We start from the raw sequence: 26,254 nt of genomic DNA, 5'->3' as shown, positions 1-26,254 counted from the left end.
TGGAAGAATGGTGATCGAATTTGGACAGGATCCCCACGACAGTATAAGCAGCAATTCCCTGCATGAAATAGCCGGAACAAGCCTTCCTTCTTCTTCTCCAAAGGCATCGGCCGAGAGATTGAGTGTAGGGAGGGAGGCAAATTTTTAGAAGCTTTTTAGGAATGATTTTCTTTAGCATGTGGTGTTGTATTTACAGGTGAAAAATGGCCCTTACTTTTCCCTCCATTCAGCCAAAATGTGCTCTTCCAAGTTCCTAAGGTTGATGGTCCAAGTAGCCTTAAGTTAGTCAAACTTTATCCAAACTCAAGGGTCATTTTGGCCAACTTAAGAGTCATTTCTTGGGTATTAATTTTGTCTAGTCCTTTAGCCCTTCTCCTAGCTCCATTTTAGGTTCTTTTAGGACAAGAAGGGATGAGCTTTCTTGAACTAAAATATTAGGCTCATGATCTGGGGGTTTACTCCTCCAGTGAAGACTCTTCGTTTGTTGCGGTTTCTTATGGCATAGATCCTTTTTGAGTTAATCCTCGAGCTTTTGAGTTACTCCCTCGAGCCGTGTTAGCTGAAATTTTAAGTCTATAGTTGAATTTTATGTTTAAGCTTAAAGTTTTGAGCTTAATTTCGAGTGTGATTGCTTACATGGTTTGTTTTGAAATTCCAAATCCTCGCACATTGCACCGAATCGAGGACTTATTTGTTCCATTGCAAGGAGATTCGGTATTTTCAAATATAGATCTAAGGTCTGGATATCACTAATTGAGGGTAAAGGAGTCGGATGTACACAAGATGACTTTCAAAAAACGTTACCGGCATTATGAGTTTCTAGTGATGCCTTTCGGATTGACTAATGTTCCAGCGATATTCATGGATCTCATGAATCGCGTTTTCAGCCGTATCTCGATCAGTTCATTATTGTTTTTATCGATGATATCTTGATTTATTCCAAGAACCGTGAGGATCATGATCAGCACCTGAGGATGAGCTTGCAAGTTTTACGAGATTGGAAATTATATGTGAAGTTCAGCAAGTGCGAGTTTTGGCTGGAGAGGGTGGCATTTTTAGGCCACATCGTGTCAAAGAATGGAGTAGAGGTCGACCCATCTAAGGTCGAGTCAGTCAAGCAATGGCCTGTACCTAAAAGTGTGACGGAAATACGCAGTTTTTGGGTTTAGCTGGCTACTATCACAAGTTCATCAAGGGTTTTTCATACATAGTAGTACCATTGACGTCATCGACGAAGAAAAATGTGAAGTTTGTATAGGGGCTGGAATGTCAAAAGAACTTCGATCAGTTGAAGCAAGCACTCACTACAGCGCAGTCTTAGCTATGTTGATAGCGCAAGGGGAATATGTGGTATTTACTGACGCCTAAAAACTTGGATTGAGCACCGTTCTCATGCAAAATGATCGAGTTATAGCATATGCATCTAGACAATTGAAAATACATGAAAAGAATTATCCAACGCATGATCTAGAGCTCGCAACAGTCGTATTCGCATTGAAAATTGGAGGCACTACATGTACGGTGAGATATGCAAGATCTCTACGGATCATAAAAGTCTTAAATATTTCTTCACCCAAAAGGGCATGAATATGAGACAAAGACGGTGGCTAGATCTTGTTAAGGATTACGACTGTGACATTAGCTACCATCCCGACAAGGCTAATGTAGTTGCGGCTTCTTTGAGTAGAAATGTGACAGTCTTGGCACATTTATTAGTACAAAAACCTTTACAAGTGAAAATTCAGTGTTTCGATCTTGAATTTTATGCTATAGTATATTCCACTCTGCGATATCGAATTCGAGCCGGACAGTCTAATGATGAGAAATTGCAAAAGTGGAGACAACGAGATGAAGCTAAGGGCAGAATGTTATATTCAGTCGAGAATGACATTGTTAAGTATCGAGGTCGACTATGGGTTCCTAGTGGTGATTCACGTAGAGGTGATATTATGACTGAAGCTCACAGTACTCCTTATTCTGTTCATCCCGGAAGCACCAAGATGTACAAGGACTTGCAACTTTTATATTGGTGGCCAGGAATGAAACGAGACATTATACCCTTTGTATCTGAATGATTAACATGTCAACAAGTGAAGGCAGAGCACCAATGACCATCGGGAATGCTTCGACGACTCCCCATTCCCGAGTGGAAGTGAGAGAATTTTACTATGGATTTTTTGGTAGGATTTCCCAAGACAATGAAATGACTCAATGCCCTTTGGGTGATTGTGGACCGTCTTACTAAATTAGCACACTTCCTACCAGTGAAGACGAATTTTCCATGACTCAGTATGCGGAGCTATATATTCGAGAGATCGTTAGAGTGCATGGTATTCCAGTGTTAATAGTGTCTGACCGAGACACACGTTTCACTTCATCATTTTGGAAGAGTTTACATACAGCATTGGGTACTAAGCTACTATTCGGTACAGCATTTCATCTTCAGACCAACAGTCAGTCTGAGAGAATCATAAAGATATTAGAAGATCTACTCCGAGCATGCGTGATCGATTTCCAAGGGAGTTGTGAATCGAAACTACCTCTAGTGGAGTTCAATTACAATAACATTTATCATTCATCTATAGGAAATGCTCCATACGAGGCACTCTACGGAAGGAAATGTAGGTCACCCATCCATTGGGACGAGGTATGAGAAAGAGCCATATTATGACCCGAGATAGTTCAGCACACCGCAGAAATGATAGCCAAGATTCGAGAAAGAATGAAAACTGCTCAAAGTCAACAAAAGAGCTACGCGGACCAAAGAAAACGAGTTCTCATCACGTGTTAATAAAGATAACACCTCTGAAGGGTGTTATGAGATTTGACAAGAAAGACAAACTTAGTCAAAGATTAATTAGAACATCTGAGATATTCTAAAGAGTGGGAGCATTGGCATATCGAGTGGCGTTGCCACCTAATATTGCAGGAGTTCATATTGTCTTCCACATATCGATGCCTCACAAGTACATGTCAAACACTTCACATGTACTGAAATTTGAACCACTACAACTTACACCAAACATGTCATATGAGGAAAAAAGCCTACCCAAATCTTGTGTAGATAAGAAGGAAGTTTGCGAAACAAGGTGATAAAGATGATCAAACTCAAATGGCTAAATCACTCGGAGGAAGAAGCCACGTGGGAGACGGAGTAAAAGATGAGGAATCGCTCTCCCGAATTATTCACTACGTCTTAATTTCGAGGACAAAATTTTTTTTAGGGGGGGGGGGGGGGGGGGGGGGGGATTGGTAACGTCCAAAATGCCAACACGCGTAAACTACATGCATGCAAATGATTTAAATTGCATATTTATTTAACTTAATTGATTTAAATACTTAATCGGTATATTTTACATTCTTGAATGTTTAAAGTGCATGATTTCATGAAATTGAATGATTTTACCCGAATATTCGATATTAGGCTGGGGAAAGGAGACCGAGGACGACCAAGACAAAATAAATATTTTCGAGGCTTATTAATATAACTAAATATGATTAAATTTTTCTAAAAATGATAGAGTTCAAATTATTTTAAGAGACGAGCTCGATTTTATCCAGAAAGCCAATTTTGGGCAAACGAGGGATTTTTAAAATATCAAATGCATGTTATTGAAAACTATTTTTTATAAATTTTTATTTTTCAATTGAATAGGTGTTATTGGACCTAATTTACCTAGGATGAATAGGCCTAACTGCTCCTAAACTTGAAAGTCCAAAATCCAAGCCCATTATCATGCAAATTTAAATCTATAAAATAGAATCCTAGATGTTTTTGGAGAGCCATCATCCAAAACACTACATAAACATCACCACATATTTTTGAGAATTTGGAGGAGGAAAAACAAGGAGTCTTCGTCGCCCATTCTTTCTTCCTCGCGCCCCACGCTGACGATCGCGTATTCGAGAGTTTTAAAACGCAAATGCACGCTTCTAAAATCCCTTGAAACATCATTCAATCCATAATATGCATGTTTTGTTTATTTTGAATGAAAAATATTGGAGTTAAAATTGTGCAATGTTTGACGATTATTTTTAAAGTTTTGAAAGTTTTTACGTATATATGAACGTGTTACGATTTCCAATGAGTACGCTGCCAACGTAGGATGTTTAAGGGATGGAACAAGGGCCGTTCAAAGGGGAAATGAGGGCTGGACAATAAGCAAAAGGGCTACGTGTGGATAGCTAGAAGATCATAGGATTTGGGTGCTTTTCATGGGACCTAGGACTCGGTTAAGGGAAGGCAGTGCATGGGGCTTGGACCAGGGCCTGTGCATGGCTTGGTAGAGAGGCTAGGAAGAGTCTGTGAGGACCTGGACGCGGCAGCAGCAAAGGAGATGAGTCCACATGTGCAAGGGCTCTCCCATGTATGGGCGCGCGGCTGATGTAGTTTCGGGAAGGGGTGTGGCTCGGCTGGAGCTGGATAGGCTGGTCTAGCAGGGTCTAGAGGGTGGTCTAGGAATGGTTACGTGTGCATGGAGTCGGTGCCTAGAGCCGAGAGGAATCCTTGTGTGGATAGGACTCCTCATCGCGCAAGGAGGCAAGGGCAGCTAGGAGTCTTGCGCCTGGGCGTACGCGTGGGTTGGGGGGCTTGTGCGTGGTCCAGGTAGGTTCGATGGGGTCCCTAGGAGGTCTGGTCAAGGGATGGCTCGAGGTAGCTCGGCCATGGTTCAAGAAAAATGAAAGATGGCTAGAAGGGAACTAGCTTGGGTTCGAACTAGGGCTATGGAAAGAAAAAGGTCGAACCATGGTCCACGGGGGTCGATTCATGGTTCACGACAGTGTTAGCTATAAATGTCTATATTTAAAATTTGGGAATAAAATATTAAAGTTTGAATTAATTCAAGAATTAAACGCTCCACAGATTAGTAATTTAAGGATTAAATCGAAAGCCTCGAATTTAAACTAAATAAAAATATTAAATTTTTATTTAATCTTAAATAATTAATTGGGATGGTCTAGAGTCAATGAAAGTAAGAAAAAGTCAAAGTCGAGAAATTTTACGTCTAGGAGCAAAACTGTAATTTTACACCTATGTTAAATGACATATTCTGATGATTTTGAGGAATTTATAATATTTTATGAGTTATGGTAAAGCGTTGCAATTTTTACTATAAAAATGTTATTTTTGGAAATGCATGATATTTTATGATTAGAAAAATATTTTGAAGGATTTGATTTGACTGTGACAAAGAGGATATATGATTTTTGGAAATATCGTGAGGGAGAAGGTCCTAGAGGAAGCGGAAAAGGCCCCAGAGGGAGCCTAACGATCGTATTTCTATTTTTATGTCGGTGCCTAGTGCCCGTCTCCATGCACAATGGTGAGCTAAGACTTATCAGTCGACCAAAAGATAAACGCTAGTCACTTTCAAGGATCAAACTTCACCAAAAATGATAAAGGATTGAAAGATTTACGATTTTATGATTTTACGATTTATGATTTATTTATGTTTAAATGTATTTTGAATCAAAATATGATTTTGAATGCATGTGCTTGTATATGTAATTTTTGTTACTCATGTTTAGAACGTGCTGAGTCATTAGACTCACTATGTTTGAATGTTGCAGGTGATGATATTAGTGAGGGAGTCGCTGACGCTTGAGTGGATCAAGGCAGACAGTACACTCCCAAGGGACTTTATTTTCCGCATTGGATTGATAGGAAAAGTTTAAATATTTTTGTTAATGATTTATTAGAGATTTTTATGCTTTATTTTGAAGTAGGATGATCATGTTAAAGGTTGGAGCTGAATTTTGTTAATTGATGATTTAAGAATTTTATATACTTGAGATTTTATATGTTAAATTATTTTGATTTATAGAAATGATGATTTACGGTTAAAGGGTAAATTTTCGAAATAGTGTTTAATAATAGAAAAAAATAGTAGGATTTTAAAGTCAAAAAGTGAGGCTCGTCTCACAAATACATCCACATGCAACAGTGAAAATACTTTTCCTTAAAATAGCTTTTCATATACATGCATAAACTTAAATATTTTTCCTTACATCGTATCATATAATGTTTCTTTTCATCGTATCATATCATATTTCCTTTTATCATATGCGTATACGTTTTTCTTTTATTGAATTTGGATAGTTAATTGTGACTTTCGTATCAGCTGAAGGTCGATGGATCCATTTACGTGTAACGACAGTACTGGGCGGCGGAGACATTAGCGACACTCTCACCCGTCAACTGAGCATTGACCTTACATAACATCGTATTATCATAATCATCATATCATCGTATTAGTCACGATCATTTCACCTCCTTCATCTTCTCATATTTATATCATTTATAAAAATTCAAGCATATATAAATCATTTTTCTTTTAAACCAAGCATGCAACATGTCTTTTAGCATTAACATTTCATCATATAATTTCATAAACATTAAAATAAACATATTAACGTTATTTACAGCATTTAGGACACTGCCAGGACGTCTAGCAATTTTAGGTGTAAAATGACCGTTTTACCACTAGGAGCATATTTTTCCATAATTATCCCTAGACCTTGACACGACGTCCCAAATCATTCCAACTTAACCTATTATCTTAAAACACTCCCTTGAATATTTATTAGGCTTAAAATTTAGGTTTTCGATTGATAATTTCCTCGATTCGTTTTTAAACTAAGACGTACATCCCGATTTTGACTTGTATTGACTCGAAACTTAACCAAAACTTAACAAACTTGGACCAAAGCTTAATAATACCTAACTAAACCCTTTTCAACCAAAACCAAGCAAATTAGAACCTTCGAACCAGCCTAGACACCTGCTGAAGTTTTCTGCACAAAACCTTAGCTCTATTTGGTTCGATCCTTGGCTTTCCTCGACTCCAGCCCCTTAGCCACCATGTCCAGACCTTATTTGACCCTCATAGGACCATTAATAACCCATAAGGAACCTCCCGTACCGAGCCTTCCATGCCTAGAAGCCGCAGCCTCGCAGTCACGACCTTCCAAGCCATGTGTGGCCCTCCTTCATCAGGCGATCGCATAACCCTTCACACCTAGCATCGTGCAACCTCCATAGGGTCCTCACTCAACCCCCTGGTGTCCCCTGGTCGTTCCCTATCAGCAGCAAAGAGCCAAGAGCAACTAAGATGCCCTAGCCAAACCCTAACGCATGCACCTTAAAATTTTCGTTCAACCTTTCCCTAGCCCTTTTCCAGCCTTTAGCCGTGACTCATGTAAACCTTAACATGCTGTAAAATTGTCCCTCCAAGTTACCCTGCCATGACAGACCCCTTTTGCATCATCAGGAAGAGTTTTAGGTTTCAAAAAACACATGTTCTAATCATAGTTTGACATAAAAACAAAAATAATTACAAAACCAAAATGCTTATAATGCAAACATGAATTAAACATATATTATGGTTTGATAGATGAGAGAAAAAGAGAATTAAGGTGTGTCTTCGCGTTTATTGCGCACGAAAATGTTTTTACGATTCGAGGGACATCGACGGTGAGAACCTTGCTGAATTTTTCTTCAAGAAATGATGAATTCTTCCTTCCAAGCTTCTCGTGTGTGCATGTGTTTTGCTTGGAAGAGTCCTAGTGTTTGGAGGGGGCGGGGCGTGAGTTTATGAGGTAAAGAGGGGTGGGTCTTGTTCGCTTTTTATTTTAATTAAAACTCATGGTGTAGGTTTAGGCCCATTAATATGGTATACTAGGCTCATTAGGTCCATCAGTTAATATTTAAAATATTTTATTTAGAAAAAGTTGTGAAAATATTAGACGATTTCTCAAAAAGTTCATATTTTCATCGAAAATCGAATACCGTTTAAAAATATGTTTCGGCATATAAAATAACCTCAAAACACCTCATTTTCGAAAATAAAACACTTATTTTATTCATTCTAACAGTAAATCCTATTTTTAAACATGTATTCATGCATATAGTAATTAATTCATGCAATTAAAATCATTTAATTAATCATTTTACATTTTTCCTAAATTTGTATGCAGTTGGATTACGTTATCGTATTTTGAACCTTACAATATAGGAAACACATATTCTAGATCTCTCTCATTCTCCCATAAAAGGAAAGAATAAGATGATCGATTATCTGTTGTCTTGTAAGATTAACTAAAATGCTAGTTCAATCAATGGATTACGATACTCGTTTAATGATATTTATATTTTTTAATAATTCGATGTGAATTTCTAGCATATTGTGATATATGAATTTAATCGTTTGATTTAATTTTATTAAATCTTCAACAAACATGATAATATTTTGTTTTTTAAATTAGTTATTTCTATATTTTTTATTATGAGTGATATATTACATCAGAATATAGATAAAATTATTATTGAATTAAAAAATATAGATAAAGTTAAGATAGTTTTTTTTTTTAATTTAAAAACTATTTTATGAAGTTATTTTGTACACGTATCTCATCTTACTTTAATTAGATAGGAAGATTTCTTTATAAAAAGTAACCTCGGAAGTAAAAAGGAAATAGATAGGAAGATTTTGTTGAAAAATATATTTAAAATGTGAGTATTGAATATTTGAATGTTGAATATTTGAATGTTGAAAATAAGAGTTGTAAATATTGAAAATTAGTGTGTGATGATGTAGGTAATGATGTATTTTATTTTTGGATTATTTGTAAAAATTTCCTATAAATAGATCTCTCATTTGTGAAGAAAATCACAATTGAGTAGAGAGAAAAATATTATAAAGTGTGTAGTTTGGTAAATTTTGAGAGTTTGAGATTTTTACTTTTTACCATAAATTTTTACTTTTTCACAACACGTTATCAGCACGAAGCTCTAAAAGTCCTACATACTTTTCCAAGCTCCAAACAGAAGAAAAAGGTAACAAAAATAATTATATTTATTTTACTGTTATTTATTTATTGTGTATTTATTTAATATACAATATAATGTTATTATTAGAAATAATAAAAATAAATTTTTCATAAACTTGTTATAAATCCTGGGAGGATGTTAAGACGACATCCCACACTCCCGGTAAGGGATACGACAAGTATAAAAGCCTATAAGGTTTTTAAACAAAATAAATTATGACACTCATTATAATATTATGATATGATATACATAATTATTTAAACATGTCTAATATTATATATATCATATTATTACCATAAAATTATACAAATACATACCTTTATTTTTTTTGTACCCCAACGGTCATAAATGGTAAAAAACGGCTAGTTTTTGCCCTATAAATATGATCTCACAAACACATTCCATCACTCCAACTTTCTCTTCTTCTCTAAAAATTATTCATCATCAAATTTTTCGAAGAAAAAAGAAGATGGCTTTCTCAAGGATATTTTTAATTATTTTTGTTATCATACTCACGAGTCTTTTATTTATCGGAGAATATCCTCATCGTGCGTTTTCTTTATTTTTACAAATACTTGTACTTGTTGTTTATCCGTTACTTTGTATTGCAATAATTATTAACTAATAAAATGCATCGTAATTTTTTTTAGTACCACCATGTCAAATTTAACAAAGCTCGAATTTGTTGCGCTCGACATCACGGGAAAGAATTATATGCCATGGACTCTAGATGTAGAAATGCATCTTGAGTCATTAGGTCTAAGCGAGACCATTAAAGAAAATGGCATATGCACGTCACAAGAAAAGGCAAGAGCCATGATATTTTTGCGTCGACATCTCGACGATGGATTGAAATTTGAATATCTGACTGAAAAAAATCCCATGGCTTTGTGGAAGGGATTAAAAGAAAGATTCGAACATATAAGAGAAGTTATACTTCCGACCGCCCGGGATGAATGGAATACATTGAGATTCCAAGACTTTAAAAAAGTCAGTGATTACAATTCGGCGATGTATAGAATAATCTCGCAATTAAAATTTTGTGGACATGAGGTCACAGAATCTGAGATGCTTGAAAAAACATTTTCCACGTTTCATGCATCAAATATTACTCTACAGCAACAATATAGAGTACGTGGATTCGCGAGATATTCTGAACTCATCGCCTGTCTTCTTGTGGCGGAAAAAAAAACAACGAGCTATTAATGAGAAATCATCAGTCCCGACCCACTGGATCAACAGCATTTCCAGAAGTAAATGCTGTAAGTAAAAATGAATTTAAACCTGGAAACCAAAATCAAATTCAAAGACAAGGTTTTGGTCGAGGTCGAGGTCGTGGACGTGGACGTGGACGTGGAATTGGCCGTGGTCGTGGTCAAGGCCGTGGTTTTGAAAATAATCGAGATAGTTATTTTTATAACTCATCTCAAAAGAACGTCCCAAACCATCCACAGAAAAGGCATCATGAGAATACAAGTGTTAATGAGAAGCACTCAAAAAGATATGAAAGTTCTTGTTACAGATGTGGTACTCCAGGACATTGGTCCAAAGTTTGTCGAGCCCCTGAGCACCTTTGTAAACTTTATAAAGAATCATTAAAGGGGAAAGAAAAGGAGACCAACTTCACTGAACGCAGTGACCGTTTGAGTGATTCAACCCATTTTGATGCTGGTGATTTTATGAATGATTTCTCTGGAAATGATCAATATGTTGGTGGGATAGAAATGAACAATATTGATGCTGCAGATTTTCTCAACGATTTCTCTGAAAATGAACAATATAATGGTAGAATATAAATGTACAATAATCTATTTTTCATGTATTCATAGAATAATGTTTTATTGTATAATTATGATTTGTGTTATATTTAAATATATATTGCAAGTAATTTATTTCATTGCATATTTTTTTGAAGTTCAAATATGGAAAATGCTATGAGCAAAGCTGAAGTTTGCATACCCGATAGTGGTACAACGCACACTATCCTCCGAGATAAAAGATATTTCTTGGAACTAAAACCAACAAAAACAACGGTGAATACAATATCAGGTCCTGTAGACTTGATTAAAGGATGTGGTAAAGCACAATTTTTGTTACCTAATGGTACAAAATTTTTGATCAATGATGCTTTATATTCACCACAATCGAAAAGAAATTTGTTGAGTTTTAATGATATATATTCCCATGGGTATGATACTCAAACAATGAATGAAGGGAATGAGAAATATATGTGTCTTATCACATATAAATCAGGAAAGAAATATGTGATTGAAAAACTACCAATGCTCCCTACTGGATTGCATTATACACATATAAGTCCCGTTGAATCAAACATGGTAGTTGATAATTCTTCGATATTAACCAATTGGCATGATCGATTGGGACATCCTGGTTCAACAATGATGCGAAGAATTATAGAAAATACACATGGTCATCCACTGAAAGACCAGAAGATCTTTCAGAATAATAAGTTTCAATGTAAAGCATGTTCTCTTGGAAAACTTATTATAAGACCATCACCAGTCAAAATCCAAACTGAATCACCAATGTTTCTTGAACGTATTCAGGGTGATATTTGTGGACCAATTCATCCACCATGTGGACCATTCAGATACTTTATGGTATTGATTGATGCCTCCAGCAGATGGTCACATGTATGTTTATTATCAACTCGAAATGTTGCATTTGCAAGATTACTTGCTCAAATAATAAAATTGAGGAATCAATTTCCCGATTATACAATCAAGAAAATTAGACTTGATAATGCTGGTGAATTTACTTCCCAAACTTTCAATGATTATTGTATGTCTATGGGAATCATTGTTGAGCATCCTGTTGCTCATGTACATACACAGAATGGATTGGCTGAATCATTGATTAAACGTCTGCAAATGATTGCTAGACCAATGATTATGAAAACAAAGCTCCCTATTTCTATATGGGGACATGCAATTTTACACGCTGCTTCATTAATTCGCATCAGACCAAGTGCATATCATAAATACTCCCCATTGCAGCTTGCATTTGGTAAAGAACCAGACATTTCTCATCTGAGAATTTTTGGATGTATGGTGTATGTGCCTATTGCACCACCGCAACGAAAGAAAATGGGACCTCAAAGAAAGGTTGGAATTTATATTGGTTATGATAGTCCATCAATCATTCGATATCTTGAACCTCAGACAGGCGACGTGTTCACAGCACGTTTTGCTGATTGTCATTTTAATGAGGAAATCTTCCCAATGTTAGGGGGAGAACAGAAACATACCGAAAAAGAAATTACATGGTATGTATCATCATTGTTACATCTGGATCCAAGAACAAAACAATGTGAAAAAGATGTACAACAAATTGTACACTTGCAAAGAATAGCAAATCAAATACCAGATGCATTTGCAGACACAAAAGGGGTAACTAAATCATATATACATGCTGCAAATGCCCCTGCTCGAATTGAAATTCCAAAGAAACAAATGGAAGATACTCATGATGTCATTAAACGCCTGAAGCGTGGAAGGCCAGTCGGTTCAAAGGATAAAAATCCTCGAAAAAGAAAATTCATAGAGAAACACGATGATCACAAAATAAAGAATGACGTTTCTGAAGAAACACATGATGATCACAAAATAGAGAATGGTGTTCCTGAAGAAACACATGATGATGAAAATGTTCTGTCAGAACCACAAACTGACGATAATCATGAAATCTCTATCAATTATATTAATACTGGAAAAATATGGAACCGAAAAGATATAGATGAAATTGATGATATATTTTCTTATAATGTGGCAATCGACATCATAAATGATAACGAAGATCATGAACCAAAATCTTTTGGTGAATGTAAAAATCGGCAAGATTGGATAAAATGGAAAGATGCCATCCAGGTTGAATTAAATTCGCTAAATAAACGTAATGTTTTTGGACCTATAGTCCTTACACCTGAAGGTGTAAAACCTGTTGGATACAAATGGGTTTTTATTCGAAAGCGAAATGAGAAAAATGAAATAGTAAGATATAAAGCTCGACTTGTTGCACAAGGTTTTTCTCAAAGGCCTGGAATTGATTATGAAGAAACGTATTCTCCTGTGATGGATGCAATTACGTTTCGGTATTTGATTAGCTTGGCGGTATCTGAAAATTTAGAAATGCGTCTTATGGATGTTGTTACAACTTACTTATATGGATCACTTGATAGTAATATATATATGAAAATCCCTGAAGGATTTAAGATGCCTGAAGCACAAAGTTCAAAACCCAGGGAATGTTATTCTGTGAAATTACAAAGATCATTATATGGGTTAAAGCAATCAGGTCGAATGTGGTATAATCGACTAAGTGATCACTTGATGAAAAAGGGATATGTAAATAATTCAATATGCCCTTGTGTTTTCATTAAGAAAACAACATTCGGATGCGTAATTATTGCTGTATATGTTGATGATTTAAACATCATTGGAACGAATAAAGAAATTCAAGAAGTTGTGTCATACTTGAAGCAAGAATTTGAAATGAAGGATCTTGGAAAAACTAAGTATTGTCTGGGTTTACAAATTGAACAAAAAGAATGTGGAATGTTTGTTCACCAGACAAATTATACAGAAAAGATCCTTAAACGTTTTAATATGGATAAAGCAAATCCTTTAAGTACTCCAATGGTTGTTAGATCATTAAACATAGAAAAGGATCCATTTCGTCCATGTGAAGATGATGAAGATATTCTTGGTCCAGAAGTACCATATCTAAGTGCCATCGGTGCCCTTATGTACCTTACAAATTGTACAAGGCCTGATATATCTTTTGCCGTGAATCTGTTGGCAAGATTTAGCACATATCCAACAAAGAGACACTGGAACAGAATTAAACATATATTCCGTTATCTACGAGGAACGACAGACTTGGGACTTTTGTATTCAAAAGATGCTAATCCAAGTATAATTGGTTATGCTGATGCTGGATACTTATCTGATCCACACAAGGCACGTTCCCAAACTGGATATGTATTTACTCGTGGAGGCACTGCAATATCTTGGCGTTCTCAGAAACAAACGCTCGTAACAACTTCATCAAATCATGCCGAGATTATTGCACTACATGAAGCAAGTCGTGAATGTGTGTGGTTAAAATCAATGACCCAACATATCCAAATTTCATGCGGATTATCATCTGATGAGAAGCCTGTGATACTATATGAAGATAATGCTGCATGTGTTGCTCAAATGAAAGAAGGATACATAAAAAGCGACAGAACTAAACATATTCCTCCTAAGTTCTTCGCATTCACCAAGGAGCTTGAGAAGAATAGATGTATTGATGTTCGTCACATTCAATCAAGTGAAAACTCATCAGATCTCTTCACAAAGGCACTTCCTACGTCAATATTCAGAAAGCACATATATAATATTGGGATGCGCAATCTACGAAATTTGTGAAGAATTGTTCGTGTCAACATGAGGGGGATTTTACGTGACTGCACTCTTTTTCCCTTACTATGGTTTTTATCCCAATGGGTTTTTCCTAGTAAGGTTTTTAACGAGGCAGTATAAAAAACACGTAATGAAGACAATCATTATGATCATCATCACAAGGGGGAGTGTTGAAAAATATATTTAAAATGTGAGTATTGAATATTTGAATGTTGAAAATAAGAGTTGTAAATATTGAAAATTAGTGTGTGATGATGTAGGTAATGATGTATTTTATTTTTGGATTATTTGTAAAGATTTCCTATAAATAGATCTCTCATTTGTGAAGAAAATCACAATTGAGTAGAGAGAAAAATATTATAAAGTGTGTAGTTTGGTAAATTTTGAGAGTTTGAGATTTTTACTTTTTACCATAAATTTTTACTTTTTCACAACAGATTTCGGTATAAAAAATAATTTTGAAATTATAAAGGAAATTAAAGCGAATATTCGCTGGGCAAGGCAGTAATATCAAAGAAAATAAATGGCAAATATATATCCTTTCCCATATAAATATCCCCGCGTCCCCTCTGAGCTCGTAGAAAGGAGGAGAGTAGAAAAAAGAAAAGCCAACAAAAAGGTAATACCTTGCAACTTTTCTAGGGTTTCATTGTTTTCTCTGCCCGCAGAAAAACAATTTCTTTTTTCTGTGAGGAATTTTTTTAAATAATTATTGAATGATGATGTAGCCTTATGCGTATACAGAGATTTTATTCCCTTGTTTGCAGGAATATCTATTTGTGGTGGATCGTTGTTTGTTTTGGTGATAGTCTTACAAGGAAATCAAAATTTTGATGTAAGGATGGATTTCTATTTGTTTTTATTGTTCGTTCTCATTTTAAATTTTTTTTGGATTTGTTATTTTTTTGAATTGATACATAAATATGTGGATTCGTGGTTAGGTATTCTGCTCTTGGAAATGGAGTTTATTGTATGGGTGATCTTGGATTTTTTTTTAAATTTGCATGCGAAAAATATGTTAATCTAAGATGCTTTATTGTTTATTGTTCTCTTAGGTTTAATTTGAAAGTATATGAATTTAAGTTGGTCTTTTGATTTTGTTAATTTTTAATAATAGATCGATAATTATTTGTGGTGAAATTATAGGATATCAAGATTTTCAGATCTGGAAGATTATTCTTTGAATTTCATATTTCTTGATTTTTGTTGTACTTTTTGATGATTTGTGGCCAGATTCAATCTTATATGAATTTTTTAGTTTTAACAAAGCTGTTTTATTTGTGATCTTTAGCTAGATACTTGTTTTATGAGTTGTGTAAATTTACACGTGTTCTTCGCTAGTGTACGCCATGATATACTTTCGATCAAATATTTTTAAGCTTCTGGACTTGTGAATGCTAGTCTTTTTGTGCTGTTTTATGCAATTATTTTTAGTTTCTGTTAGAATCTTCGTCTTACAACTTTTTCTTGGTTATGCAGTATAGAGTTGATGATCTAATGGAGAATAAAGGTGGGAAGAAAAAGTCCAGTAGTAGCAAGTCCTTATATTACGAAGCTCCTCTCGGATACAGCATTGAATACGTTCGACCAAACGGAGGCATCAAGAAGTTCAGATCTGCTGCATACTCAAACGTGAGTTCCTTGATTTTTAGAAGCATGATTTTTATAACATGGTTTTATTACATGCATAAACATATTGACATCAAATTCTTTTCGCAAACCATCCTGATATTCCTTGACTAGTTCCCTCCTCACGTCATTGACGTGTTCAAAATAAGCTATTTAGTGATTTAGTTTTCACTTTTTGTTCCTGCACTCCTTTTCTTCGCTTATTGGCTTACCTTCTCTGCATCCTTTGTCGTAAGAATTTCTTGTTTCTTAAAATGTCTTTACCTGTCTCCGCAATTGGTTTTGAAGGCTTTGAAAAGAGGCTTGAAATGTCCTTTTTTGAGCCTAGCATATTTGCTGATCCTGAAGGGAAGGGTTTTCGTTCTCTTGCCAAACCACAGTTGGATGAGATTTTGGGACCTGCTGAATGCACCATAGTTGCTTGCCTGTCGAATGAGTATGTTGACTCATACGTTCTCTCTGAGTCTAGCCTCTTTGTGTATCCTTGCAAAATCATCATAAAAACCTGTGGTACGACAAAATTGCTTCTATCGATCCCTCCCATTCTGAAGTTGGCCAAGTCCCTCTCTCTTTCAGTTAAAACTGTAAGATATACCCGTGGGAGCTTCATTTTCCCCGGGGCTCAGTCATACCCTCACCGCAACTTTTCTGAAGAAGTTGCTGTCTTAGATGGCTTTTTTGGGAGTCTTGGTTCTGGAAGGGGCAAAGCTTATGTTATGTGTGGTTCAAACAAACGCCAGAAATGGCATGTTTATTCCGCGTGTGCAAGCTCTGCTGAGTATTTTAACCCTGTGTACACTTTGGAGATGTGTATGACCGGCTTGGACAGGGAGAAGGCATCTGTTTTTTACAAGAAAGAATCTATGTCCGGGACTCTGATGACCCACAGATCTGGCATAAGAAACATTCTTCCTGAATCAGATGTATGTGACTTTGAGTTCGAGCCATGTGGTTATTCCATGAACTCCATTGAAGGAGCCGCAGTCTCTGCTATCCATGTTACCCCAGAAGACGGATTTAGCTATGCCAGTTTTGAAGCAGCTGGGTATGATTTGAAGGCAGTGAATCTTGGCCCACTGATTGGGAGGGTTTTGGTTTGTTTTGAACCTAGGGAGTTTTCCATATCTTTGCATGCTGATGTTGGTTCTAAGCCAATGCCTCAAGCTTTCATGCTCAGTCTGAAAGGTTACTTATTCGACAAGAAAAGCCAAGAAAATTTAGGAGCGGTGGGATCAATGATCTACCAGAAGTTTGCAGAGACTGAAACCTGCTGTTCTCCTAGGTCGATTCTGAAATGTTACGGAGAAGAGGATGGTGATGAAGAAGAAAAGGAGTAGCTTTTATTTGTTCAATAAAATTATGTGGTTTGCCCATAATATCTGTCAAGAGTTGCCAATTGTGCGTGGTGTTACTTTTCCAGATATAATCTACATTCGCGACTTTTTCTTCTATATAGATGTAATAATGTGTGGGTTTGATTGATATCTTTTGCCATGTTTGTGTTGCTTACTTATGTGGATTATTGGTTAGTTATTATAATTTCAGTAGTTTATTTGTGAGACGGTCTCATAAATAAAGATTAAAAATTTGTGAGTCCGGTCAACATTACCAATATTCACAATAAAAAATAATATTATTAACATAGAAAGTAATATATTTTTTATGGATGATCCAAATAAAAGATTCGTCTCACGAAATGAAATACGACTCGTGAGATGATATTACACAAGTTTTTGATTTATAATTTTACTTCTTACCAAACAATATGTTTATTGGTTGTGAGATACACGAGACTTCTCCACATTCTAAGATTTGTTATCATGTGGTTGTAAAATTTATTTGTTATGCTCTCTTAAACCAACAAATTGTTTCACAACGTTGGAATGAAAATATTTGACCCATTTGTTGGAGTTGGATTTCGTATTACGGAAGTATAATTCCATGGATAGTTGCTTGTTAAGTTGCCAGCGGAGAGGAGGCCAGATAAAATTTTGATCACGTGAGCTTTGTGTTAAAAGTAGATGTCTTGGAAGTCAAAGGTTGTCTAGGGAATTTATTGATTCAAGTGTAATAAACAATCTTTATTTTAATATAATTCATTATTTTCATGGTTTTTTAATATCTTTATCTGTATACCCATGTTATCAGACATAGATAAAGACATTGATTATACTTTAATACAAATGAATCGTAATTCGATGTTGAAACTCGTTTGTAAACACTGTATGATCTAAATTCGTTCTTAGTCGATTCAGCCGCCTAAAACATGGATAAAGGTCGCTTGAGCTCGAGACTAGTATATTTGATGTTGTGTACTGCGTTTCTTGATAAGGCATAGAGATGTCCAAACATGCACATGGGTAGTCATATGATAATTATACCGAACAACTCTCCCTCGGACTTTCCAAGTGGTTATCATTCATCGAGAGGATAAGTCCGTAGTTATGATTGTACATCATTAGTCCCTACGACCCGGGATATATGAGATGAAGGGATCGTACTGTACGTTAATCATAATCGACTGGTTCTTGCAGGCACTATCAGGGATACCTAGGGGATCATGGGACGATGCTACTAGACGCTCTTACCATGATCCGATAGGTGCAATCAGAAATGAATTTTGACATTCTTGATTAAGGTGTTGATGAAAAGAATTGGGCTAACTAGGGTAAGCCCGAATAAGAATAAATGTTATTCTGAATCACAAGGAGTTGTGAACCCACGGCTAGCTGTATTCCTAAACCATTGAGGGTCACACAAGTACTGGATCATTTGTTCCCGTTGAGAGAATAAATTCAAGTAGTTGAATTTATATATTAATAGTAAATTCAAGGAGTTGAATTTATGATAATTAAATTTGATAAAATAAATTCAAGGAGTTGAATTTATGATATAGTAAATTCAAGAAGTTGAATTTATGAAATATGGAGAGAATAAATTCAAAGGGTTGAATTTATAAAATTTGATAATTTAATTTATTAAACTCAAAAGTTTGGTTTATTAAATATTAAATTTTGAATATGATAAAATTCAAGGAGTTGAATTTATAATTTTAATAATAAATTCAAATGTTGAATTTATAATGGATTTAATTTATTAAACTCAAAAGTTGAGTTTATTAAATATTAAATTAAATATGATGGGAGGTATGCTTAATGGGCTTGTAGGAGTACAAGTCCAACATATTAAGTGATTGAAGTTCTTAATTGACTTTAATATAATTAATAAATTAGTTTGACTAATCTATTTAATTAACAAAGCCCATTAAATTTAATTAAGGAACCTATAGAATTTTTAGGTTAAGGCTCTTGTTTTTAATGTATAAAAGGATAGCCTCCACTAACTCCAAAATGATGGGAATTTCGAGAATCACAATTTCAATTTCCTCCAAAATATTTTCGTCCTCTCTTTTTGGAAAAGGTTGAGCCGCCTCTCGGATTTTGATCTCAACGTAGAAACTTCTTCCAAATTTTCTAGTGCAATTTTGAAGAGGAACAAACGATCTAGTCGTGGACTTGATAGGAAGATCAAAGAAAGCAGATCTGAAGAAAGTTCTTAGGGAATTTACCAAGAGCTATCTCCGCTAACCCGTAATAGTTGGAGCCGTGTGAATCGTTCACCAAATATATAAGCTCTAACGCCCGATGAATGTTTGATTAAATAAACCATACAAGTGCCCAAAACAAATATATTTTGATTGTCAAAATAAAATAAAAATTTTAAAACTTCCGCTGCGCTTGGGTACGAGAAAATCGAGATCCAACAGTGGTATCAGAGCCAGGATTTCTAAATCGTATGGTTTTAAATCATATTGAATAATTTATTTCTAACCACACAAGAAAATTTTTCAGAAAATTGATGCACCATTAAAAAGTTTATTTTTCCAGAAACTAAAAAAATATATATTTATGGGGCTGCCCGGAACTGTTCCGGGCAGTGCACTGTGCGCGCCAGCGCGCACAGTTCCGCGCGCGCGCTGTGTTGAGCGTCCGCACAGCGTGCGGCGACTGGGCCCGCGCGGCGTGCGGAACGTCCGCACGCTGTACGCGATGCGCGCGCGCCAAGCGCCTGTGCGCGCCATGCGCGCACAGGGCCTTTGCGTCTGCCCGAAACATTCGGGCAGCGGGCAGCGGGCGGCTGCCCGGTAGTGTCTCGGGCAACAAGTACTTGTTTAAAACCACATAAAGTAATTTCTTTAAAATCAGAGTGAATGAATTTAACGTGCATAAAATTCTTGAAACTTTAGCATCCTCGGGTTAGGCCTCCGCACAGTCTGAGCCAACTTACTGGTACCCCCTCTCGCCTCCTCCTACTCGTCCTAACCTGCATTGATCAAGTCTAGTGATTCTAAAGACCCGACATGTATAAATTGAGAATAACAAGTAATACATAATAAAGCCACATGCATTTTAAAGTAGCACGTACATACTTAAACTCTGAACATACTTATATAAACATAGACGTGCCATCAATTCATAAATTTTTCATAAACATGCTTTCGTCATACATACTTAAAAATGCATAGTAATCATTATTTTGCATAGAGATATGTTTCAAAGCAATTGACCCATAACATACTTTCGTCTGATCAGACTAAACCACAGTACTATGCTGCAAGGATCATCACAGCCTTTCGACCGAACGTCCACTCCCACATACATAAGATCTCCGGTCATGCTTTACCGGGTGGATTGGTCTCTGGTCATTCTTTACCACTTCTTAATTCTGATTAAAACCCGATCATACTTTACCGGGGTTGAGAGGTCCCCGGACACATTCTCCGGCTTCCAAACCCGTTCATAATCGGTCACAAGACAATTCGCATACCTCAAAAGCATAAAACATTTTTTTTTGCATGTCTAATATACTTAAAACGTCAAGGGCTTCGTTGAAACACTCTGGACATGCAGCCCTGACCATAGCAACAAAGATTCAGGAGATCCCAACGGAGCATGCAACTAAAACTTGAGAAAACGTGAAGAACATGCACTTATTTTCACAGTTTGAGCGGTTTTACGATAAAAATTATATCTCTATCATTTCTTATCAGACAATTACGAATTTACTGTCAAATTGAAGGTATCAAAAAGTACTACGTTTTATATGTTGAAAGTTTTGCCAGAAAAACCGACCGAACATTCGTAGGATTCAAAATGACAGCAAATTTGGTTTTTGAGATCTAAAAACTGTTCCAAAATCGTTTCAAACACCATTGCTCAAATTTTGCATAACATAACCGGATTTTACATACAATATGCATCAAAATATTTACTATTACAAGATCGATGCGCAAAATGAAAGATTATACATGCCTTGATGATTATACTCACGAAACGACGAATAACAATGCAAGGATATGCGAGAACCGATCCAAGACGACTTGTGGCATGTTTCTTGCTAAAATCGAATGTGAGTCTACTGAAGAGAATCGAAGGGGAAGGTGTCACTGCTGGAGAGTTCTGAGAACCCTAGTTCTTATCAAAAGAGAGAACAAAACAAGGGGTGTGTGTGTGTGTGCCGAGAGTGTGTGTGTAGAGTGTAAATACGTGCAGGTGTGTGTATTGATTAGGGAGATAATTAGGGGAGTTAATTATGTTAATTAAAATACTAATAAATAATTAACAAGCTAAATAAAATACTAATCTCCCACTAACTTACTAGAACCCCTAATTTAAAATAAAATACTGACAAACTTTCAAGATTTAAAATCCCCAACTATTCAAATTAGTATTTTTAAAAGCTTAAAAATCTTGAAATCATCTAATAAATTAAATTAGGCTTTGAAATTCTTAAAATTTCATAAATTATTTAAAATACTAATTTTCTTGAATTGAAATAAAATACCACATTATTCATAAATCACCTAAATCGTCATCGATATCTTTTCTCGATCTCGTATCGCATATTCGCCTAAAACATAAAACTTCAGAAAACGTTTAAACGTGCATCAAATAAACATGTAATAAATTAAAATAATGCAAATCATATATCATTCATTGTTAAAATCATTTTAAAATTGCATAAATAATTAAACAATTTAATAAATATATGAGTTTACGTGTATTGATTTTGGGCTCTACAGTGTTACTCTATCTAAAGCTATGTGTCCTAAAACTGGTGAAGAGATAGAGAGGATGACACGTATTCCATATGCATCAGTCATTGGTAGTATCATGTATGGTATTATATCGACAGGTCCTGATGTTGCTTACGCTGTGAGTGTTACAAGCAGATATCAGGCGAACCCTGGTCCAATGCATTGGAAGGACGTGAAATATATTCTTAAGGACTAAGAAATTTTTCATGGTCTATGGAGGTGGAGAATTGAAATTGGAAGGTTACACTGATTCTAGCTTCAATTGTGACATAGATGATTCGAAATCAACCTCTAGTTTTGTATTCAAGTTAAATGGTGCGGGTGACTCTTTGAAAATTTCCAAGCAAGAAACCTTTGTGGATTACACCACTGAAGCTGAATACATTGTTGCATCTGCTGTAGCCAAAGAGGCAGTTTGGATGAAGAATTTTTTCCAAGAGTTGGACGTTATTCCTAATGGAGTTGACATAAAAAAGCCGGAGATGAACTTTACTCCTGTCCCGGTGTACTGCGAGAACACTGATGTCGTTGCACAAGCAAAGGAACCAAGGTCTCATCAGCGATTAAAATATGTACTGACGAAGTTACAAATCATACGGGAGATTGTGGGAAGAGGAGACATATCAGTAGAAAGAATCCCCTCTACAGATAATGTCGTTGATCCACTCACAAAGCCCTTACCAAGACCATTGTTTGAGAAGCATCGCGAAGCAATAGAATTAAAGTTTATGGGTTGTTGGCTCTAGGGAAAGTGAGAGATTGTTAGAGTAGATGCCCCATAAGACAACTGTTGGCTAGGGAATTTATTGACTCAATTGTAATAAACAATCTTTATTTTCATATAAATCATTATTTCATTGTTTGTTATTTTTTTATTTGTATACCCATGTAATCAACATAGATAAAGACCTTGATTATACTTTAATACAAATAAATCGTAATTCGATGTTGAAACCCATTTGTAAACACTGTATAATCTAAATACGTTCCTAGTCGATTCAGCTGCCTAAAACATGGATAAATGTTGCTTGAGCTCGAGACTAGCATGTGTGATGTTGTTGTACATCATTTCTTGGTAAGGGCATAAAGATGTCAAAAAATGCAGATGAATAGTCATATGATGATTATACCGAACTGCCCTTCCTAGGAATTTCCAAGTGGTTGTTATTCATTGAGATGATAAGTTCATGGATATTATTGCACATCTTAGTCCTTAAGACCCGAGACAACAGTGAGGCTCGATATGCTAGGGTTGTGCTTTGAACCGTTTACCGACTCCAGGAGGGTCATCATGTGGCGAGATTGAGTACAATTGCGACGCATGTAAGAGCCAGTGCGTTATAGGCGAGAATTCAACGCTCACCTACGGATGTGGATATCTTGTGTGATATGATGAAATAATAGTGCATGGAGTCTCTGGCCAGAGAATGAGATGTACGTTAAAGAAGGAGTTCTAATTATACATGAGATGCCACTATTTATTATCAAAGATATGTCACAGAGTCATCGAATTCTTATGCAACCCTCGATGAACCAATGGTTGCAGATTTGATGGGGATATATGAGATGAAGGGACCTTACTGTACGTCAATCATAACAAACTGGTTCTTGCAGGCACTATCAGTGATACCTAGGGAATCATGGGGCGATGCTACAAGACGCTCTTAACATGGTTCAATGGGCCTAATCAGAAATATGATTTCCGGCATTCTAATGATCAATTGTTGATACATAGAATGGTGGCAATTAGGGTAAGCCTGAATAAAGAATTATGTCCTGAATCACAATGAGTGTGAACCCACGGCTAGCTGTATCCCCGAACCATTGAGGTTCACACAAGCACTTGATCATTTTGTTCCCGTTGAGAGAATAAATTCATGTAGTTTAATTTATATAAAGTTATGATATAGTAAATTCAAGAAGTTGAATTTAAGATTATTAAATTTTGAAAAAATAAATTCAAGGAGTTGAATTTATGAGATAGTAAATTCAAGAATTTGAATGTATCAAATTTGGAGAGAATAAATTCAAGGAGTTGAATTTATAAGATTTAGAATTTTAAATTAAACTCAAAAGTGGATTTTATTAAATATTAAATTAAATATGGTGTGAAGTATGTTTAATGAGCTTGTAGTAGTACAAGTCTAACATACTAAATAATTAAAGTTCTTAATTGACATTTATTAATTAATTTAACCAGTTGGACTAGTCCAATAAATTAATCAAGACCATTAATGTTAATTAAGAGGCCCAAATATTATATTATGGTAATTAGATCATGAAGGCTTTATTTAAGTAGGAGACATAAACTCTAGCCTCCACACAACCACAATTTTCGAAAAAATGTCTCCTCCCCCTCCTCAAGAATTCGGCCATCCTGTTTGAAAAAGGGGTTGAGCCGTTTCTCGGTTTTTGCTCTCCAACATTGAAAGTTCTTCCAAATATTCTAGTGCTATTTGGAAGAGGAACTAATCTTCTAATTGTGGACCTGATTCGAAGATTGAAGAAAGGAGCCTCAAAGAACGTACATAAGATTTACAACAAGAGCTACGTTCGCTTGTTCCGACGTAGTCGGAGCCAAATGAAAAATTCACTAGAGATATATATACTAAACATCCTATGTATGTTTATTCGTTTAAAACCATATGGGTTCTCAAACAATATTTTGAATGTCAAAATTTTAAAATTTTAAAACTTTCGTTTCGTTTGGGCACGAGAAAACACGATTCACAACACACAACATAAAATATGCAATAATTATCAGTATATATCTCAGTGAAAAAGCAAAACGATTAATGACTTATTTATACATAAGATAGAACTACAGATAAGAGATAAAAACATTGGCTTCTACTGTGCGCTGATTTGAGGGCCCTCTGCTTGTATGGAGGCTTGAAGGCTAAATCTTATTCCTTCCAAGTTCTTCCAATCTATGGTGGTTTTTCTGAAGTTCGACCACATATGCGTTGATTTAATCCCGCCGGGTGTTGTACAATTTTAATAAAGCATTGCTAGCAATTTAAATTAACTTAGAAATATTAATATATCGTCTTTCAGAATAGCTTGAGTAGAACAGTGGCTGATGCGAATCGAAACTTGTTCTTCATAAATGATAGTTCAGATTTTTTATCTGAATTGTGTCAAAGCTACACTAGAATCTATCCATTGGGTTGAAGAATCATTCTTTGTTATTTTAAAATTGGGTTGTATCGATGAGGTGTTATACTGTTATTTTTGATGGTTTCAGATTTTTAACTAATAATAATATTGAGTGAAGCATCGATGTATAAAAATCATATTAACAGTGAGATATTAATTTGTTAAAGATAAAATTCAGATAATAGCAGGCAGAACTATATGGGGGCGAAATCATATCTGTTTCGTGAATTTTAATTAATCAGGATTGTTAGAATACTTGAGATTTATAATTGCAGTTGTCATTTAAAAAATATTCTAAAAATCAGCCTAGACGATGCTCTAGGCACTAGGCATCAACCGACCGCCTAGAAAAATGGCTAGTAGCCAGCCTAGGTGATTAGAGGATTTAATTTTTTTTTCGCTTTATTTTTTTTTAAATTAGAAGATATAATTTTTTTTCTCTTTATTTTTTATTTAAAAAAATTGGTCTTTTAATTTTAATTAAAAAAATAAAAGGTATTTTATATAGGTATTAAATTAAATTACAACAATAAATGTGATTTGTTAGCTTGTCCTGACGCATCAAACTTCATCTTCATCTGGGATCTAGAGTGAAAGAACAACAATAATGGCCCCAACATTTAACCGTGTCCGAGTCCTAATTCTTCTCGAAGACCTTAGACACAACCCATCGAGCACGTCTCCTCCGAATCCCTGCATTCGGTATCATCTCTAGACGAGCTTGGCTGGGCCTCTTGATCTCGGTGGGGAGCTCCGCCGAGCCCCTTGGGCATAGCTCGGTCGAGCCCTTGAGCTAGTCCGAGCTCCGAGCCCAACCGACACCCTGAGCAGGGCTCTGTCCAGCAAAGGTGCTCGGTCGAGCCCTGCCCATCCGGGACCCCATTGAATAATTTCCTATCTTGCAGTACTTGCAATGCTGTCCTCAAATGCTGAATATGCTCCTCTTGACTCTTTGAATAGATCAAAATATCATCAATGAAGACTATAATGAATTGATCCAGATACGGCTGAAATACGCTATTCATGAGATCCATGAAAATCGCTGGCACATTGGTCAACCCAAATGGCATGGCCATAAATTCATAATGCCCATAACGAGTTCTGAACGCTGTC

At 35.7% G+C, this 26,254-nt stretch overlaps 1 protein-coding gene across 3 annotated transcripts; it reads left to right on the top strand.

Annotated features, from left to right (window-relative positions):
* Positions 1 to 14,846: 14,846 nt before the first annotated feature.
* Positions 14,847 to 17,389, top strand: LOC142521224 (S-adenosylmethionine decarboxylase proenzyme-like). Of its 3 annotated transcripts, XM_075624451.1 has the most exons (4): positions 14,847 to 14,875; positions 15,024 to 15,091; positions 15,736 to 15,888; positions 16,174 to 17,389. In XM_075624451.1, the coding sequence occupies exon 4, from the start codon at positions 16,194 to 16,196 to the stop codon at positions 17,220 to 17,222; it is 1,029 nt and encodes a 342-aa protein (XP_075480566.1). In that variant the 5' UTR covers positions 14,847 to 14,875; positions 15,024 to 15,091; positions 15,736 to 15,888; positions 16,174 to 16,193; the 3' UTR covers positions 17,223 to 17,389. The 3 variants fall into 3 exon arrangements, with proteins under 3 accessions (XP_075480566.1, XP_075480565.1, XP_075480564.1); XM_075624450.1 differs by lacking the exon at positions 15,024 to 15,091 and having other exon boundaries at positions 14,866 to 14,944; XM_075624449.1 differs by lacking the exons at positions 14,847 to 14,875; positions 15,024 to 15,091; positions 15,736 to 15,888 and having other exon boundaries at positions 15,959 to 17,389.
* Positions 17,390 to 26,254: the final 8,865 nt, after the last annotated feature.

This window comes from Primulina tabacum, chromosome 12, assembly GCF_025594145.1.
Source record: "Primulina tabacum isolate GXHZ01 chromosome 12, ASM2559414v2, whole genome shotgun sequence".
NCBI lineage: Eukaryota > Viridiplantae > Streptophyta > Magnoliopsida > Lamiales > Gesneriaceae > Primulina > Primulina tabacum.
The sequence above is the reverse complement of the archived record's forward strand: the minus strand, read 5'-3'. Positions and strand labels throughout refer to the sequence as shown.

Bases quoted from the DNA above. Each gene is read 5' to 3' on its own strand.
- LOC142521224 (XM_075624449.1), top strand. From the start codon at position 16,140: ATGTCTTTACCTGTCTCCGCAATTGGTTTTGAAGGCTTTGAAAAGAGG.